Source organism: Stegostoma tigrinum, chromosome 6 (genome assembly GCF_030684315.1).
Source record: "Stegostoma tigrinum isolate sSteTig4 chromosome 6, sSteTig4.hap1, whole genome shotgun sequence".
Lineage (NCBI taxonomy): Eukaryota > Metazoa > Chordata > Chondrichthyes > Orectolobiformes > Stegostomatidae > Stegostoma > Stegostoma tigrinum.
The window spans coordinates 48,942,670-48,961,611 of record NC_081359.1 but is presented as its reverse complement, the minus strand read 5'-3'; the positions used below and the strand labels follow the sequence as shown (position 1 = coordinate 48,961,611).

Genomic DNA, 18,942 nt, shown 5'->3' with positions numbered 1-18,942 from the left:
CATCTCATGATACTGTGCCTAATTATGCTATACAACAACTCCTGTGATGTTTTATTCTATTAAAGGTGCTCTATATACCTAAGTGTTGTGATTTTAATCAGTAATAATGAGCTAGGATGGCTACAGGGTGGCATAGAATGTATTTTTTAAAACCATGCAGACATCCTTAGTTAATTTATGAAATCTCAATGCACAAATGTGAGTAATTTGATCCTATGACACAAATGCATAATCTTCACAACTATCAGTGGAACAAAAATTTATGCTCACTTAATGTATCCACTGTGTGTCAGTTCTTTAGTATGTTGCTCTGGCTGAACTGTTATGTTGTGTAATATCCTAAGAGTTTTGGTACATTATTGTTTGTAGTACTTCTGGAGATTGTACTGCTGCTCTGAACACATGACAACAGAATGAAGTCAGACACCCCATCCTGTTGCTTGCCTGTAATAACATTATAAATTTTCTCAAAGATAGGCTCCACTGAGAAATTCAACTTGTAATATCAACCTTTTTTTAAAAAAGTTATTTCACAACTGTTTTTATGAAAATTATGCAATAGATCAGTAAAAAATCAAATTGGTCATTTAGTTGCAATATTCTTATACTTGCCTTTCCACTTTTAGAGGAGTTTACATCAAAAAGTGTTAAGAAATTAATGTGGAACTGCTTATTGACGTTGCAATACTTTCTGCTGCTCCTTTTCCTACCTTTCCCTTTTTCTTACCCTGCCTTAAAAGCTTCAATAGTGACTGTTATACGGCTGGTTAATGATGCAGTTGACACAATTGAGAATGAAGGTATTTAACCTGTTAATTGCTCTCCTTGCGTTTGTTATGAAAATATGATGCTTGGAATTAAAAAATGTACTTCACTTCGAAAGACACTGCATGTTGTTTTACACAGGTGACATTATTTAAAATATTAACTGTCATATAAGCTTATTTTTGTGGAATTTATTTACTTGATTAAAGAGCATAAGCAATTAACTGACTTAATAAATTTCTGTGGTCTCAAAATTACAGTCTGTATCATGAGTAAATGGGGAATATTGAAGTCATCCATTAGGAATATAGGTTCTAACCATGAATCCTAGCCATGAGTTGAGACTTTATCCTCCTTACTGGCATCTGACAGAAAGGTGAAACCATTACCTCAAATCCCTGAGCAGAGCTACCAACCTCATATCTTGTCCTCCACTAAAGCCTCTACTTTGATCAGCATGACTTTGCCTGTGTGTATCTCTGCCTCAGCCTGTTGTTCAAACCCTAAGTCAATGTCATAGAACCCCTACAGTTTGGAAATAGGCCAACAAGACCACACTATGTTTCAGAGCTTCCCACCCAGACCAAAATCCTCATAACCCACATGAACACTATGGGCAATATGGGCAATTTAGCATGGCCAATCCACCTAACCTGCACATCTTTGAACTGTGGGAGGAAACCAGACCACCCAGAGGAAACCCATGCAGGCGCGGGCAGAATGTGCAAACTCCACACAGACACTTGCCTGAGGGTAGAATCGAACCCAGGTCCCTGGTGCTGCGAGACAGCAGTGCTAACCACTGAGCCACCATTCTGCCCCTCTAAAATAAACTTGTACCAATGATTTCCTGGTTGGCGTTTCACATTCCACCCTTTGTAAACTTAAACTCATCTTTAACTATGTTGCCAGGATGTCAGTGTGCAACAGGTTCCATTCACTCAACACTCCTGTATTTGCAAATCTACAATGACTTGCTAATGTCTAGCAATTTTATGATATTGATGTTTCCATGGTCACACTCAACATCCTCATGGCCTCTTAACTCCATAGTTCTATCACCTCTGCCAACCCTTTGTGAGATCTAGGTGCTCCTCCAAAGAAAGCATGTTGTACACCCCAATGTTCATCACTCCACCATCAGTGACCATGCCTTGCACAGCTTTGACTCCTTATGTTCTCTAAATCTCTAGTGTTCAGTTTCTTTTACTGCCTTTAAAATCACATTTTTTAATCAGCAGTTCTTAAAAGAACCTCCTTATATATCTCCTTCTGTGTCACAGTGCTTTTACATGGAACTTTGGAAAGATTTATAATGTTACATACAAATAAGTTCTGTTGATGTTTTAATATGAAGCTATTTTGTCTGTAGTATGAGCTCATTTATTGTTGCATATTGTTTATTTTTCAAGAACAATAAAACATTTTCTCGAAGAATATGTTAGGCATCTATATTCTATTTCCAGCAATTTTCATAGGTTGCCATTTTTGAGGTGGGCCAAGGCACAGTTCCAGAAGGTTACCTCATTTACTGCTAACAAGGACCTGACCTATCTGATCTTTGCGTAATTTTAAGCAATTTCAGCATACTCTTGATCGAATTTATAGCAGGAATATGGTAGATTAGAGAAGTAATCAAGAAGAATTATTAAAACCTTCTCCAAGCTTGGTGACAAAACATGAGAATTCTGACTCTCAGAAAGACAGCTGATGGAATTAATAGAACAAAGTCTGAGTTTCATCACAAAGAAATAACTGGAGGGATAATTATCGCATGATGCAATTTTAAAGAAGTACAAAGGAGGCTAAATTACAATGATCAAATTTAAGTGGAAATAAAATATCAATTATATTTCTGACAGTTTAAACTCTTTTAAAATGACACTTTGCTGTATTTTCTAAAACAAACCCAGAACAGTTTAGGGATAACCTTGCTTCACTCTAACGTATACCACTATGGAAATGTGTTTATTTGTTTTGGGCAACATTATTGTGTAAATTAATCATTTTGTGAATGTGTATCTGAAAATCATAGTGTGCAATTACTATTAAAAACCTTAGGCAAACAAATTCATTTCGGGTGTCTTTAATCCACCAAATTTGATTAAATAAAGAAAAAACAAAATCCAGTTTAACCTTTGAAGAAATTAAAACATCAGTCAAATTACAAATTCAAATGTAGCAAAACACAAACTAATTGGAAACACATTTGTATCGAAACCTATGTTAAAACTTAGGGGCGGCACGGTGGCTCAGTGGTTAGCACTGCAGCCTCACTGCACCAGGGACCCGGGTTCACTCCAGCCTCGGGTAACTGTCTGTGCGGAGTTTGCGCATTCTCCTCGTATCTGCGTGGGTTTCCTCTGGGTGCTCCGGTTTCCTCCCACAGTCCAAAGATGAGCAGGGTAGGTGGATCAGCCATGCTAAATAGCCCATAATGTTCACAGGTGTGTGGGTTATAGGGGGATGGCTCTGGGTGGGATGCTGCAAGGGTCATTGTGGACTTGTTGGGCTGAAGGGCCTGAATCCACACTGTAGGGAATCTAATCTGAATTGGTACTGCTTTTTTTTAGGTAGTGCATTTTATACTAATGTTCTTAAATTGTGGTTACAGTGAAATGACATCAAGACTCCTTTCTTTGTTTTGAATCATATCAAACGGAATTCTAATATGTGCAAATATGTACAATTAATTATTCCAACATCTGGTAAAGATGTGATATTTTTATATGAATCAATAAATATTGTACTAACTGCAATCTGTGTTAAATAGTTTCTTTCTTTGTAGATTTAAAACCGAAAATGACAAATGCAGACCATTTAATGGAACTAAGATTTAATATTTATTTGAGAGGAGTTTTGAATCCAAAAGAATGGGACTGTCCTTTTTGCTGCTAGGCTAGATGTATAAGCAATGCTTTATAGAAATTGTTAAATCTATGCTAGTAAGATATATGCCCTATTTGAACTAATATGCTTAAGGTATGTTTTTAACCATTCACTCATTTTCACTTTCCACCTGACAGTGTCCCTTACCGAGGAGGGGCAGAACTACAACAGAGGTGACTCCTGAACTCTTCCGATCTGCTTTTTAATGCTATCCCAAGATCTTTTATTTTAAAGTGACATTTGCCTCACTTGTTTTTGAACTCAATTCCCTACTACACATGCATGTAATAGAGCTGCAAGGGTTGCAATAATTTCTAACCTGAGCAGAACGATCTGCAAGGGCATGGATTTACGTTTAAATACAGTGTTGTTTCCGTTGACCTTCAGGCTGAACTCATTTTGTTAGAATAATGAATTTCAACCTTTGGTAATTAATTTAAATTGGTGAATAAGTTGCTCAGCATGAACAAGATGACCATAATATTGAAAGGCATTAAAGTATTAAGTATTTGTTATCACGCTTATTAGGAATGAATAAGGCATAGTTTAACTGAAAAGCATCATTCAACAATTTGCTGGTTCAGCTGTATTTTATCAATGCTCAGTTTGTGTTATATGATTGACTGGCTTTCGAAATGCATGCTGATTTTTAGTTGGCCTTTGCATGAATTTGACATCCTATTTCATCTTAAGTATGTTGGTGTGGGTTTGATCAATGAATGGTATTACATTTTAAGCAACAGATACATATATTTACATTTATGCATTGCTCTGTGTGTATATTCTTAACAATCAGAACACTTTAAATTTATACAATAGCTACAGTGCTCGTACTAATTGAAATTGTACTTGAACGAATTAAGAAAAGTTGTAATACGGAGCATTATCTTTCACGACCAAAAGATAAAACTAGTTGGACAGTCAAGAACATTATACATGTCAAGTAATAAATCACAAAATTATTTGGAATATTCTGATCTCTGAATAAGGATATGCACAGTTTAATTGTAACCAAAATGTTCCAGTTTAAGAACTACATGTAATATATGTTAACTACGAATAATCAAAAAGTCAATCAAATTTCATTTGGTACACCTCATAGAAGAAACGCATTCATTAGCAGCACTGTCACTCAATAATTAAATGTCTTGGAATGGCAGAACAAAAGGGCCATCCATTGATAACTTTTTCTCGAGCTAGTTTTATAATAGAAATGTTATAGTCATTCTTTTCTATTGCAGCATATCATTGGGATACCTCAGACTGGATGCCAAGCACTCGACTACCAAATATTGAAGAAGTGCCGCATTATGAAGCAGCTGATACTGCCCCTGTGCATCATGAGCATACAAGATCATTAGATGCTGACTACTACCTTGGTGGATATGACATAGATAGTGACTTCCCACCTCCTCAAGATGAGGAATTCCTGGGCCAGGATCAACTTCCTCCTCCGTTGCCAGAGGATTACCAGGATCAATATGAGATCATCCAGTCACCCGAGACCACATCCACATTGAATGCTTTAAACTCCAATGGCAGGAGACCACACTTCCATCCCAGCCAGTACCTTCCACCTCACCAGTTGCCTGCAGAAGGAGAGCCTGTTGGTATCCAGGATGACACTGACTATGGTGCATTCTCTGCAGGTTCAAACCAAGACTTGGATAAAGTGATTAGGGACAATATATCAATGCCTGTACTTGCATCAACAAATGCATCATCTTCAGATATGTCGCCAAGCTGTGGTTTTGATGATTCTGAAGTAGTGATGACTGACTACGAGAGTGATGATGAACTTAATTTTGATAATATTCATATTTCTTTTGTAGAATCTCAATACCAGACACAGGTGTAACAACTACATGGACCACTTCAGAGCTAAAAATGAACAATTTAGCTACACTGGAAGTAAAGAGATTCAGTTGCAGGAAGATGAAGAGCTTTCCATTATACATTTGCATAAGCATGGAACTGATGAACAAAGTAAATTAGAATGAGCTTCTTTCTGCTAATTGGGTACTAATTTCACAACATAATACCCACAAAATACTCCTTCTGATATATCGACAAATAAGATTTCTTTTTACAAATAAATGAAACCCATTCATGATAGTCATGTTATGGTTTCAAGCTAAGTCACTATTGGAGTTGTAAGTGCAGAAAAGAATCCTGGATGATATTTTAACATATTGTTCCTGTGGAAACTCATTTGATACTGTTAGGGTAAGTGATTTTCTGATGCTATAAAATACTAATCAACAGTAATAGTCTGTGTAAGCATTCCCCAAAGCAGTGCTTAAGAGACAAAGTAACTAGTAATGGCACTTCTGGGAAATAATATAAATTAAATTTACTGGACTCCTAACATATATTGCTATTGTCTAATAATGTACGAGCAAGACATCAGTTGTACAGACATTTCCACAGGAGAAGGGCAGCACGTATTAAGCAATCCATCTTGCATAATTTAATTCTGACTGTTCACTTTCTTGCTGGTTATGGTAACAATCCCATTTGTGCACAGTCCTGAAGTAATTGACTCACTGCAGTAAGTTTAAAGCAGTGAAATGAAGTAGAATAGTAACCACTTAAAAAACACTGAAACCCAAAATACCTAACCAAAATAAAGCCAGCACCTCTTCTCTGCTTTTACAAATTATCCAATTGCGATAGCATTTCTACCATGTTGTATTCCTATATCAAAGCACATAGAATGTAACATGAGAAATCGATTTGCTACGTACACGTGCAAATACAGTGGAGTCAAGTTATTTAAACATTAAAACAAGTATGAAGTGAAGTGGGAATGTCGATTCATATGTGAATAAATAGAATTGCACTGCTGGCTAGAATTGATGTATATTTGGAATTAAAAATGCATTTTTATTGATCTTGTCTAAGGAGCTATTTGACAAGCTCATATGTTTTGACAATGAGAAAGGTGCACTGTGAGATGTATTTGCTTAATGTAAAGGTCTTGCAACAAAACCTTTGGAATTAAATAGACAAGCCACTTTCGTACTTCTGAGTTTTTACAATAATATATGGTCAGACATATTAATGCAAGGCTCCATCCTTGCAAGTAATATCTGCTGTAATCATATAATCTTCAGTTGTCCTGAAAATTCAGTAGGCTACAAAGTAACTTTTCAATTCATGTGATTGGACATATGCATTTTAAATCTTACAAATATTTCAAACTCAGATTAGGCCAGAATTTAGGTTGATAAATTTTAAATTCACTTTCTGAAATTTCTCAACAGTAATGAATGTATTTCTATTACAAATTATTTTACTTGTACATTATGCAAAGTTTTTTTGCAATTTAATAATTGATTTGATTGTGCTTTTGGCCTGTGAGAAAGGATAATGATTCCCCATACAGTATTATCTCTGGTAATACAGTGTTAATCAGTTTTGTAAAAGCATACTTATGCATGCAGTGAAAAGAATTTGCACATAGATTAACAGCTGGAATTTAATTCTGATCTACCCTAAGTCACACAAGTTGCTTATTGGGGAACTTTGATCTGATTCAGTCTAGTTTCTGCAAGATGCGCTTTCCACATTAGCCTGCTTTTAAATAAAATGTGAAGAATTTCTATTTTTTCATCCATCTTTAGAGTCTGGCAAAAGCTAACCTGTCATGGATATCCCATAATAGGTTTACATCTGAACTATTCTTCATTCATTTAAATGTAAATTATCTTAAGTAGCTGTGGGTCTATGAAACTTATTTTAGAAAACTGTGAAGTTTGATACGCCTATAGATTTATAAGCTTTTGTAGTATTAAATGGTTGTCATGTGTGTTATTTTTACTTGCTATTAACAGGCTTTGTAAAGATGTAAGTTTATGTGTTTAAACGGTTTGTACAAAGTGTACATAGATATAGATTGGGTTGTTTACATTTTGTAAGCATTTGTAGATATTTGTAGATAATGTGTTCTGGGATGCCTTGAATTTCTTTTTCTGATCAAGGTGTATTATCAATCCAAAGCAGAGATTGATTAACATTGTTGGACTATATCTAAAGAAGAAAAAGTACCAAATGGTTCAACAAAATCCAAACACTTCATTTTGATAACCCAAATACTAATTTTGCTGTTGCTGTAGATTATCATTAAGCTAAAACAAAATAGACTTCAAATAATGTCTTGCAATAAATTCAGCAAATCCAGTTTTTCTTGAATTTTGAGGTCGCACAAGACAATGTTCTAAGGGTTGTGTTTTTGATAGCTACTGTGAATAAGCCAAGTCATTGTCAAAACATGGCTAAATAGTGCAGGAGAATAAGATTTTTTCTGTGTTAACAAAAGGAAAACAGATGTCAGCAGAATTTGATCTGTTTCAATGATCAGCTGTGTAATCAGTGTTATTGGCAGTATTTAAAAAAAAGTGTAGTACTTTATGATGACTCAATTGTTGTCCATTGTACAAATTGATTTTTAACTGCCTCTACATTTCTTAAGTTGATGTAACAATAAATTGTGTTTTTAATTAGTTAAAATTTGAGTCTCCTCCAATATGTGTGCTGTTTTCTTAACTCATCATATATAACATGTACCACACAAACTTTTCATTGAACTAAAACTTGATTGAAAATGTGCAATTTCATAATGACTTTAGAGAAGTAATATCCACAACTCATCATCACCTTCAATAATAGACTGTTGATACGAGTGAAAAATGTCAAATTAAATCATAAGCATAGTTTTGGTGAAGGAACCTAGCCCATCAACAGATAAAAATAGACTTGAAGCAAGATAGCATATCATAGAAAATGTCAGTTTGGAAGAATGTCCATGAATTAAAGAGAAGCTCGATGGTACATAGAGTCAATATGACAAGTGGGGGCATTAGCCCATTACATCTACCCCTGCTCCCTGTGGAAGAATCTAATCAGTACCTCTAAGTTTATTTGTCTTCACTTCCATCAAGGATAGAGTGTTCTAGGTCATTACCATTCACTGTGCAAAACCATTCTTCTTTACATTCCTCTCTGCATCTTTTGACCAAAACTTTAAATCTGTATCCCCTAGTGTTTTTACCATTGCTCAATGAAACAGGGTTCCTTTGCACAGCATCTCTAAATCTGCTGTAAACTTGTACAGTTTTGCAGTCATAGTCATACAACACAGAAACAGACCCTTCAGTCCAACCAGTCAAATGCAACCATTCTGATAAATTTCCCCTAAACCCTTTCAAGGACACTCGCATCCTTCTTGAAGTATGGTCACCAGAATTGGATGCAATTCTCTGGTTTTGGCCTAGCCAAGTTTACCATGACTTCTGTGCATTTATAGTCAATGGCTCTAAAACAAAGAACAAAATCCCAAATGCTTTAGTACCTGCTCTCTCAATATGTCATGCTACCTTCAAAGATCCCACTGATTCTGTACATACTATGTTACTTACACTATATTGCCTCTTCCTAGCCCTTCTCCCAAAATGCAATAATTCACACTTCTTTATTGAATTGTCAGAATAGTGCACATTTTGACAGTCTATCCAATTTTATTGTGTACAATTTTGGTCCCCTACTTGGGAGGGATGTGGTTGCATTGGAGGCAGTTCAAAGGAGGCTCACAAGACTGATTCCAAGCATGAGGGGTTTGTCTTATAAAGACAGATCATGCAGTTTAGGGATAACAAAGTGTGGAGCTGGATGAACTCAGCAGGCCAAGCAGCGTCTTAGGAGCACAAAAGCTGACGTTTTGGGCTAGGTCCGAAATATCAGCTTTTGTGCTCTTAAGATGCTGCTTGGCCTGACGTGTTCATCCAACTCCACATTTTGTTATCTTGGGAACTGCAGATGCTGAAGAATCCATTATCTTTCATACAGTTTATGCCTCTCTGGAGTTCAGGAGAATGAGAGGAGTTCTAATAACATGCTATTAAGGATTGACAAAGGAGACATAGGGTGTTTCCTCATATCTAGAAGGAGAGGTCACAGTTTTAGGATAAGGGTTTACAGATGTAAAATAGAGAATAAGAGAAATTACTTCTTTCAAAAGGTCGTGAATCCAGAATTCAGTACTCTAGAGTGAGGTCAATGCTGGGACATTGAATATATTTTGAGGTGGAGATAGATAGATTTTTAATTAACAATGGCTTGAAGAATGGGCAGGAAAATGAAGTTGAGGCCGAGATGAAATTAGCCATGATCATATCAAATGGCGGAGCAGGCTTGAAGGGCTGAACTGCCTACTACTCTGCTTAGTTCGTATGTTCTTTTGTATTCATTTGGTACCTTCCTTACTATATACCAGACCCTCTCTGATGAAGGGTCTAGGCCCGAAACGTCAGCTTTTGTGCTCCTGAGATGCTGCTTGGCCTGCTGTGTTCATCCAGCCTCACATTTTATTATCTTGGAATTCTCCAGCATCTGCAGTTCCCATTATCTCTGTATACCAGTTCTTCTGGTTTGGTATCATAACAATTGCACTCTACATTCAATTGCGAAAGTTATGTATATAAATCCGTAAGGCAATGGACCTAGCAATGAAACTTGGTGATCACATTTGCCTATGATCCTCATATCTAGAAAAAAATTTACTGTATTCGCATGATTCTGCTGTTCCATGAACCTCAATTTTGTTAAGCAGCAGTTTATGTTGCACATATTCATACACATACTTAAAATCTGTACAGACACTATCCGTTGTATTCCTTTCATTAATCATTGCTTTTGCTTTGCTAAAATATTCAACTGGTCGAACATGACCTACCTTTCCATGTTGGTTATCCTTTGTGATCAGGTGTCCAGAAGCAGAGATAGCTACAAGATTACAATTAGGCGCTACAATAAATATGCTGGGAGCTTTGGTCAAGCTCGTTTAAACTCTGACTGCAGTTAAAACTCCAGCCAGGACATGTTGTGACCTGTTTTGTAAGCCGTGACGTGCAGTTTTACGTGTTAACCAAATAAGGGAGGTATCATAATGGTCTGCTAGACATGCTGGCACCATTTTACTTTACGTGGCAAATAGAATGTGATCTCCCACACACAGCCTCCAACTTCATCATTCCCAAACCCTGCAAAACCCACTTCTATCTCCTTCACAAAATCCACAAATCTGACTGCCCTGGTCCACCCATTGTCTCCGCCTGCTCCTGCCCCACCAAACATATCTCCTCCTATCTTGACTCAATTTTCTCTCCCTTGGCCCAGGAACTCCCTACCTACGTCTGTGTCAACCATCCAGTCACAGAAGGAAAGGGATGTTTCAAGATTCAAATATTGCAGCTTCCCTTATCCTGAAAGCCATTTTAGTGTTTGGATCAGGAGAGTCATTGTGAAAACATGGGCTGAAATGAGCATAAAAGGATCATTTATTTACCAGTTTACTAGAAGGCTGAGTGGCATACAAATGCTATTGTGGAAAGCTAAGAGATTAATTTAGAAGACAGAATGGATATGTACATCAAGATGCCAGACAGGCTTCAATCACTGTCAACGAGCGCAGAGGTATCCGTTCCAGTTTGTTAAAAAGTATGGTAAGGAATCTGCTGTCTCTGCTTCATATAGCAACTCAATGTGTACAGATGCTTTGAAATCTGAAACAGAAACAAAAATAGCTGGTGAAATTGAGCAGGCCTGGCATCAACTGTGGACAGAAAGCAGAGTTTAAGTTTCAAACCTGGTGACTCTTCATTTGAAATGTTAGCAGCTAGAAAAAATGTGGTAGTTATGCTGAAGTTGGAGCAGGGCAGGTGGAGCAGAGATCAGATGAGCAGATAGGTAGAAATAGATCATACAGAGAGAGATATGGAAGAGGTAGATACACAAGGAGATTATGGACACCAGACCAGGACAACAGAATAGGTGAAGAGCCATTGTGTCTAAGTCTAGCCTTGATTTGCCTTCCCAAAATACATTTATCTAAATTAATCTTCATCTACCACTCCTCGGCCCATTGCCCCATCTGAACAAAATCCTGTTGTGCTCTGAGGTAACCTTCTTCACTGTCCGGTACACCCCCAATTCTGGTTTCGTCTGCAAATTTACTAACCATACCCCTTCTATGTTCACACTTGAATTATTTATATAAATGACAAAAAGCAGTGAACTCGGCACTGAGCCTTGTGACACACTGCTGGTCACAGGCCTCCTTTCTGCAAAGCAACCCTGTACCACCTCAAGTCGCACCTCCATTTCCTACCTACTAACCTCATCCCGTCCCCTTGACGTGTCTGACCTCCTCGGACTGACCTATCCCCTCCCTACCTCCCCACCTACACTCACCTCTACAGGCTCCATTGCCACCCCTTTAACTTGTCTGTCACCTCTCCACCTATCTTCTCCTCTACCCGTCTTCGATTCGAACTGCCTCCACCTATCCCTATTTATTTCAGAACCCTCTCCCCTTCCCCCTTTTCTGATGAAGGGCATGGGCCCGAAACGTCAGCTTTTGTGCTCCTAAGATGCTGCTTGGCCTGCTTATTTCATCTAGCTCCACACTTTGTTATCTCGGATTCTCCAGCATCTGCAGTTTCCATTATCCCTGCACCACCACCCTCTGCCTTCTACCTTCAAGCCAGTTCTATGTCCAAATGGCTAGAGGAGACCACATTGTGAACAGCAAATACAATAGATTAGATTGAACGAAGTACAGGTAAATTGTTGCTTCACCTGACCAATATGTCTGGGGCCTTGGTCAAGAAGGACGGAGGAGGTGAACAGGCAGGTGTTATACCTTCTGCGATTACATGGGAAAGTGGGAGCGTGAAGAGGTGATGAGAATGGAGGAGGAGTGGACTAGTGCATCCCAGGGAGAGTAATCCCCATAGAATGCAAATGCAATAGCCACATTTAAGAGGAAACCCACCCAATCTGGTATTTTAACTGCAGTAAACTTGGGGAGCATTTCTTCAAATACAGACAACAGAAATCGTCCCAAGAAAGAAGTATGAAGCAACAGATTAGTGGTGTTGCAGAAAACTGGAATAATTTAGCAAAATTCATTAAAGGAACAAGATTAGCCTTATGGACCTGTGAAGACTAGGATTCGCTCAATAAAGTTGTTAAGGGAACGAGAATTGTATTTCAAACAGCGGGCAATAAAGCCATGGAATGAGAATCATTCATCAAAGCTGCAGGCAGTGGGATTTATTTAGTAAATCTGCTAAGGAAATAGGGATTTTTATTTAAGCCATGATTAGCAGTGTTAAACTCGGGTCGCTGAACTTGAAACATTGACTTTGATTTCTCTTCACAGATGCTGCCAGACCTGTTGAGCTTTTCCAACAACTTCTGTTTTTGTTTTACCCCAATCAGTCCTTACCTTTCCAAATATATGTATATCCTGTCCCTCAGAATTCCCTCCAACAACTTACCCACAACTGATGCCAGGCTCACTGGTTTATAGTTCCCTGGCTTTTTCGTACCACCTTATTTAAATAGTGGCACCCTGTTAGCCAACATCTAGTAATTTGGCACCTCACCTGTGGCTATTGATGTACAAATACCTCCGTAAGGGATCCAAGTAATCACTTTCCTAACATCCCACAGAGCTCTAGCGTACATCTGTTCAGGTCCCTGAGATTTATCCACCTTCATGCATTTTAAATCATCCAGCATATCTGCTCTGTAATAAGGATATTTTCCAAGATGCTGCTAATAATTTCCCCACATTCTATATCTTCAGTATCCTTCTCCGCAGTAAATACTGATGCAAAGTACTCATTTAGTATCTTCCCATCTGTTGCAGTTCCACACAAAGGAAACCTTGCTGATCTTTATGATGCCCTATTCTGCCCCTAGTTACCCTTTTGTCATTAATGTATTTGTAGAATCCTTTCGATTCTCCTTAACCCCATTTACCAAAGCTATCTCATGTCCCCTTTTTGCCCTCCTGATTTCCCTCAAGTATACTTTTACTGCTTTTACACTCTTCTAGGGACTAACTCGATCTCTGCTGTCTATACCAGACATATGCTTTCTTCTTTTTCTTGACCAAAACCTCAATTTCTCTAGTCATCCAGCATTCCCTATAGCTGCCACATTGCCCTTCATCCTAACAGGAACATATTGTCTCTGGACTCCTGTTATCTCCCTTTTGAAGGCTTCCATTTTCCAGCCATCCCTTTACCTGCAAACATCTATCCCCCAATCAACTTCTGAAAGTTCTTGCTTAATACCATCAAAATTGGCCTTCCTCCAAATTAGAACTTTAACTTTCAGATCCGTTCTACCCTTTTCCATCAGAGATAACAGGAACTGCAGATGCTGGAGAATCTGAGCAGGCCAAGCAGCATTTTAGGAGCAGGAAAGCTGACGTTTCTGGCCGAGACGCTTCTTCAGAAATGGGGGAGGGGAGGGGGTTCTGAAATAAATAGGGAGGTGGGGGTGGATAGAAGATGGATAGAGGAGAAGATAGGTGGAGAGGAGACAGACAGGTCAAAGAGGCAGGGATGGAGCCAGTAAAGAGGAGTGTAGGTGGGGAGTTAGGGAGGAAATAGATCAGTCCAGTGAGGATGGGCAGGTCAAGGGGCAGGATGAGGTTAGTAGGTAGGAGATGGGTGTGTGGCTTGAGCTGGGAGGAGGGGATAGGTGAGAGGAAGAGCAGGTTAGGGATGTGGGGACGAGCTGGGCTGGGTTTGGAATGTGGTAGGGGGAGGGGAGGTTTTGAAACTTGTGAAATCCACATTGATACCAGTGGGCTGCAGGGTTGCAAAGCAGAATATGAGTTGCTGTTCCTACAATCTTCGGGTGGCATTGTTGTGGCACTGCATGAGGCCCAGGATGGACATGTTGTTGCAGAAATGGGAGGGGGAGTTGAAATGGTTTGCAACTGGGAGGTGTAGTTGTTCATATCGAACCGAGCATAGGTGTTTTGCAAAGCGGTCCCTGAGCTTCCGCTTGCTTTCCCCGATGTAGAGGAGGCCACAATGGGTAGAGCGGATGCAGTATACCACATTAGCAGATGTGCAGGTGAACATCTGCTTGATGTGGAAAGTCTTCTTGGGGCCTGGGATGGGAGTGAGGGAGGAGGTGTTGGGGCAGATGTAGCACTTCCTGCAGTTGCAGGGAAAAGTGCTAGGTGTGGTCGGACTGGAGGGGAGTGTGGAGTGGATAAGGGAGTCACGAGAGAGTGGTCCCTCAGGATAGCAGATAAGGGTGAGGAGGGAAAAATGTCTTTGGTGGTGGGTTGGATTGCAGATAGCCAAAGTATTAGATCTGGAGGTTGGTGGGGTGGCACGTGAGGACAAGGGGGATTCTTTTTTGGTTGTTATTGTGGGGAGGGGGTGCGCGGGATGAGTTGCGGGTAATGCAGGAAACATGGTCGAGGGCGTTCTCGACCTCTGCAGGAGGGATGTTGCGGTCCTTGAAAAACGAGGACATCTGAGATGTACAGGAGTGGAATGCCTCATCCTGGGAGCAGATGCGGTGGAGGCAAAGGAATTGGGAATAGGGCATAGCATTTTTGCAGGAAAGGTGGGTGGGAGGAGGTGTATTCTAGCTAGCTGTGGGAGTTGGTGGGCTTGAAATGGATATCGGTTTCGAGGTGGTTGCTCGAGATGGAGATGGAGAGGAAGCCGCACCCCCATTTCCTACCTACTAACCTCATCCCGCCTCCTTGACCTGTCCAGCCTCTCTGGACTGGCCTATCTCCTCCCTACCTCCCCACCAGCACTCACCTTCTCTGGCTCCATCCCTGCCTCTTTGACTTGTCTGCCTCCTCTCCACCTATCTTCTCCACTATCCATCTTCGATCCAACTCCGCTCCCCATTTACTTCTGAAGCACCTTCCTCTCCCCCATTTCTGATGAAGGGTTTAGGCCCGAAACGTCAGCTTTCCTGCTCCTAAGATGCTGCTTGGCCTGCTATCCTTTTCCATCACTATTTTAAAACTAATAAAATTATGATCACCGGCTCCAAAGTGATCCCTCACTGACACGTCAGTCACCAGTCCTGTTTTATCTTCTCACAGCAAATCAAGTTTTACACGTTCTCTAGTAGGTGCGTCCGCATGCTGAAAACACTCTTGTACGCTCTTAACAAGTTCCTCTCCATCCAAGCCCTTAACATTATGACGGACTCAGCCTATGTTTGGAAAATTAAAATTCCCTTCCATAACCACCCTATTAATCTTATGGATAACTGAGATCTCCTTTAAAATTTGTTTCTCAATTTCCTGCTGACTATTGAGAGGTCTATAGTGCAATCCCAATAAGATGATTATCCCTTTCTTGTTTCTCAGTTCCTGGATGTACTCCCAGGAGTATCTTCCCTAAGTATAGCCATAATGTTATCCCTAATCAAAAACGCCACTACCCCTCCTCTCTTGCCACCTTTCCTATCCATTTATCCTTATATCATTTTTACCCTGGAACATTAAGCTGATAGTCCCCTCCATCCCTGAGCCTCATTTTTGTAATTGCTTTGATATCCCAGTTCCATTTTCCCAAACGTGCTCTGCTTTCATTTGCTTTACCTGTTTGGCCTCTTGCATTAAAATAAATGCAGTTTAATTTGCCAGTCTGATGTTGTCCTCTGCTTTGTTCCTGCCTGCCCTGACTGTTTGATTTACTCCTTCACCCAACTGTACCAGTCTCCATCTGATCCCTTTCCTCACTGTCTCCTGAGGACCCCTCCCCCTTCCCCCAGCCTTGCTGATTTAAATCGTTCTGAGCAGCTCTAGCAAATCTCCATGCCATTATCTTAGTCCTCTTCCAATTCAGGTGCAATCTGCCCTTCTTATAAAGGTCACTTCTACCCAGAAGAGATTCCAATGATCCAAAAAGGTTAATCCTTCTCCCCTGCACCAGCTCCTCATCCACGGTATATCCTCCTAATCCTACCCTCAGTAGCTCGTGGCATTGACAGTAATCCAGATATAACTATCATCAAGGACTTACTTTTTAAATTCCTGCCTAACTTCCTATATTCTTTCCTCAGAATCTCATCCTTTTCTCTTCCTATGCTATTAGTTCCAATATGTACAACAACCTCTTGCTTGACTCTCTCCCCATATAGAATATTCTGTACCACATCCAAGATATCTTTGATCTTGGCACCAGGGAGGCAACACACCATTCTGATGTCTCACTGTCAGCTGCAGAAATGTCTGCCTTTGCATCTGACTGGAGAGTCCCCTATCACAATCGATCACTTGGAATCTGACATACTCTCATTACATAAAAGCCAATCTCGGTACCAGAAACCTGGATGTCAGTGCTACATTCCCCTGAGAGTCCTTCACCCCATACATTTTCCAAAACATCATACCTATTTGAGGTGGGGATAGCCACAGAAGACTCCTGCCTTCCTCTCCTAGTTTTCCTGGAGGTAACCCATCTATCTGACTGTATCTTTGGTTTATCTCTCTTCCGGTAAATGCCATACATCACACCCCCTAACTCCTGTAAATTCCTCATTGCCACTAACTACCACTCTAACCGATCCATGTAATCTGATAGGATTCATAACCATACACATTTCCTGCAGACATAATCATCTGTAATATGGAAACTCTCCTGCTCTCTTACATCTGATGGGAAGAGCACATCACTCTACTAAAGGTCATCTTTACACCTTAGTAATCTACAGACCCAGAAAATAACACAGTCTCGCTGCTCTAAAAAACACTGCTCCAGGCTGATTTAGTACCTATGTTTTATATTTTCAAAGTGTAATCAAGAGACAGATGTCAATAAAGCATATAACCAAAAAGGAGATAACAAGGTGTAGAGAGATAATGGGAACAGCAGACGCTGGAGAATCCAAGATAACAAAGTGTGGAGCTGGATGAACACTGCTGGCCAAGCAGCATCCCAGGAGCACAAAACCTGACATTTCGGGCCTAGACCCTTCATCAGAGACTCTGATGAAGGGTCTAGGCCCGAAACGTCAGCTTTTATGCTCCTGAGATGCTGCTTGGCCTGCTGTGTTCATCCAGCTCCACACTTTGTAAACAAGGTGTAGAGCTGGATGAATACAGCAAGCCAAGCAGCATCAGAGGAGCAGGAAAGCTCGGGTCTGGGCTCTTCTTCAGAAATGGGGGAGGGGATGGGGATTGTGAAATAAATAGAGACAGAGGAGGAAGCTGATGGAAGATGGATAAAGGAGCAGATAAGTGGAGAGAAGACTGACAGATCAAGGAGGCAGAGATGGAGCCAGTAAAGGTGAGTGTAGGTGGGGAGTTAGGATGGAGGTTGATCATTCAAAGGCTGATGGGCAGGTCAAGTAGGTGGGGATGAGCCTGGCAGGTAGAAGGTGGGGTTGGTGGTTGAGGTGGGAGCAGCAGGTAGGTGGGAGAAAAGACGGACAGGTCAGGGAGGTGGGGACAAGCTGGGCTGGTTGTGGGATGTGGTCAGATGTGGGGAGATTTTGAAGTTTGTGTAGTCCACATATATACCATTGAGCTGCAGGTTTCCCAAGCAAAATATGAGATGCTGTTCCTGCAACCTTCAGGTGGCATCATTGTGGCACTGGAGGATGCCCAGGACAGACATGTCGTCCAAGGAGTGGGAGAGTGAGTCGAAGTGGTTCGCAACTGGGAGGTGCAGTCATTTGTCATGTATTGACTGCAAGTGTTCCACAAAGCAGTCTCCAAGCCTTCGCTTGGTTACCCCAATGTAGAGGAGGCCACATTGGGAACAGTGGATACAGTACATCACAATAGCAGATGTGCAGGTGAACATCTGTTTGATATGGAAGCTTTTCTTGGGCCCTGGGATGGAGGTGAAGGGGGAGGTGTAGGGGCAGGTGTAGCACATCCTGCAGTTGCAGGGAAAAGTGCCGGGGTGGTGGGGCTGGTGGGGATTGTGGACCCAACAAGGGAGTCACGGAGAGAGCAGTCCCTCTGGAAGGCAGATAAGGGTGGGGAGGGAAAAATGACGTTGATAATGGGATCAGATTGCAAGTGGTGTAAGTGGCAGAGGATGATGCGCTGGATCTGGAAGTTGGTGGGGTGGTACGTGAAGACAAGGGGGATTCTGTTTTGGTTGTTATTGCGGGTAGTGGGTGTGAGGGATGAATTGCGGGAAACTCAAGAGATGAGGCCGAGGGCGTTTTTGACCACTGTGGCGGGGGACACAATTTGTGGTCTTTGAAAATCTGGGATGCCTCATCCCGGGAGCAGATACAGTGGAGGCGAAGGAATTGGGAATAGGAATGGCATTTTTGCAGGGAGTTGGGTGAGAGGAGATATATTCTAGGTAGCTGTGGGAGTCGGTAGGCTTGAAATAGATATCGGTTTCCAGGTGGTTGCCAGAGATGGAAGCAGAGAGGTCCAGGAAGGACAGAGAGGTATTGGAAATTGTCCAGGTGAACTTAAGG

General features: G+C 40.7%; 1 protein-coding gene across 7 annotated transcripts in view; it reads left to right on the top strand.

Moving 5' to 3' along the window:
* The window catches only part of fat3a (FAT atypical cadherin 3a), an 808,281-nt gene extending 800,115 nt beyond the window's left edge, over nucleotides 1-8,166 (top strand). For 4 of the 7 annotated variants that reach the window (XM_059646553.1, XM_059646551.1, XM_059646549.1 and 1 more), the window contains 3 exons: nucleotides 741-800; nucleotides 3,792-3,827; nucleotides 4,896-8,166. In XM_059646553.1, the coding sequence (XP_059502536.1) occupies nucleotides 741-800; nucleotides 3,792-3,827; nucleotides 4,896-5,512 (713 nt within the window). In that variant the 3' untranslated portion in view covers nucleotides 5,513-8,166. The remainder of the gene's footprint in view (nucleotides 1-740; nucleotides 801-3,791; nucleotides 3,828-4,895) is intronic. The other 3 variants (XM_059646555.1, XM_059646554.1, XM_059646550.1) reach the window with 2 other exon arrangements.
* Nucleotides 8,167-18,942: the final 10,776 nt, after the last annotated feature.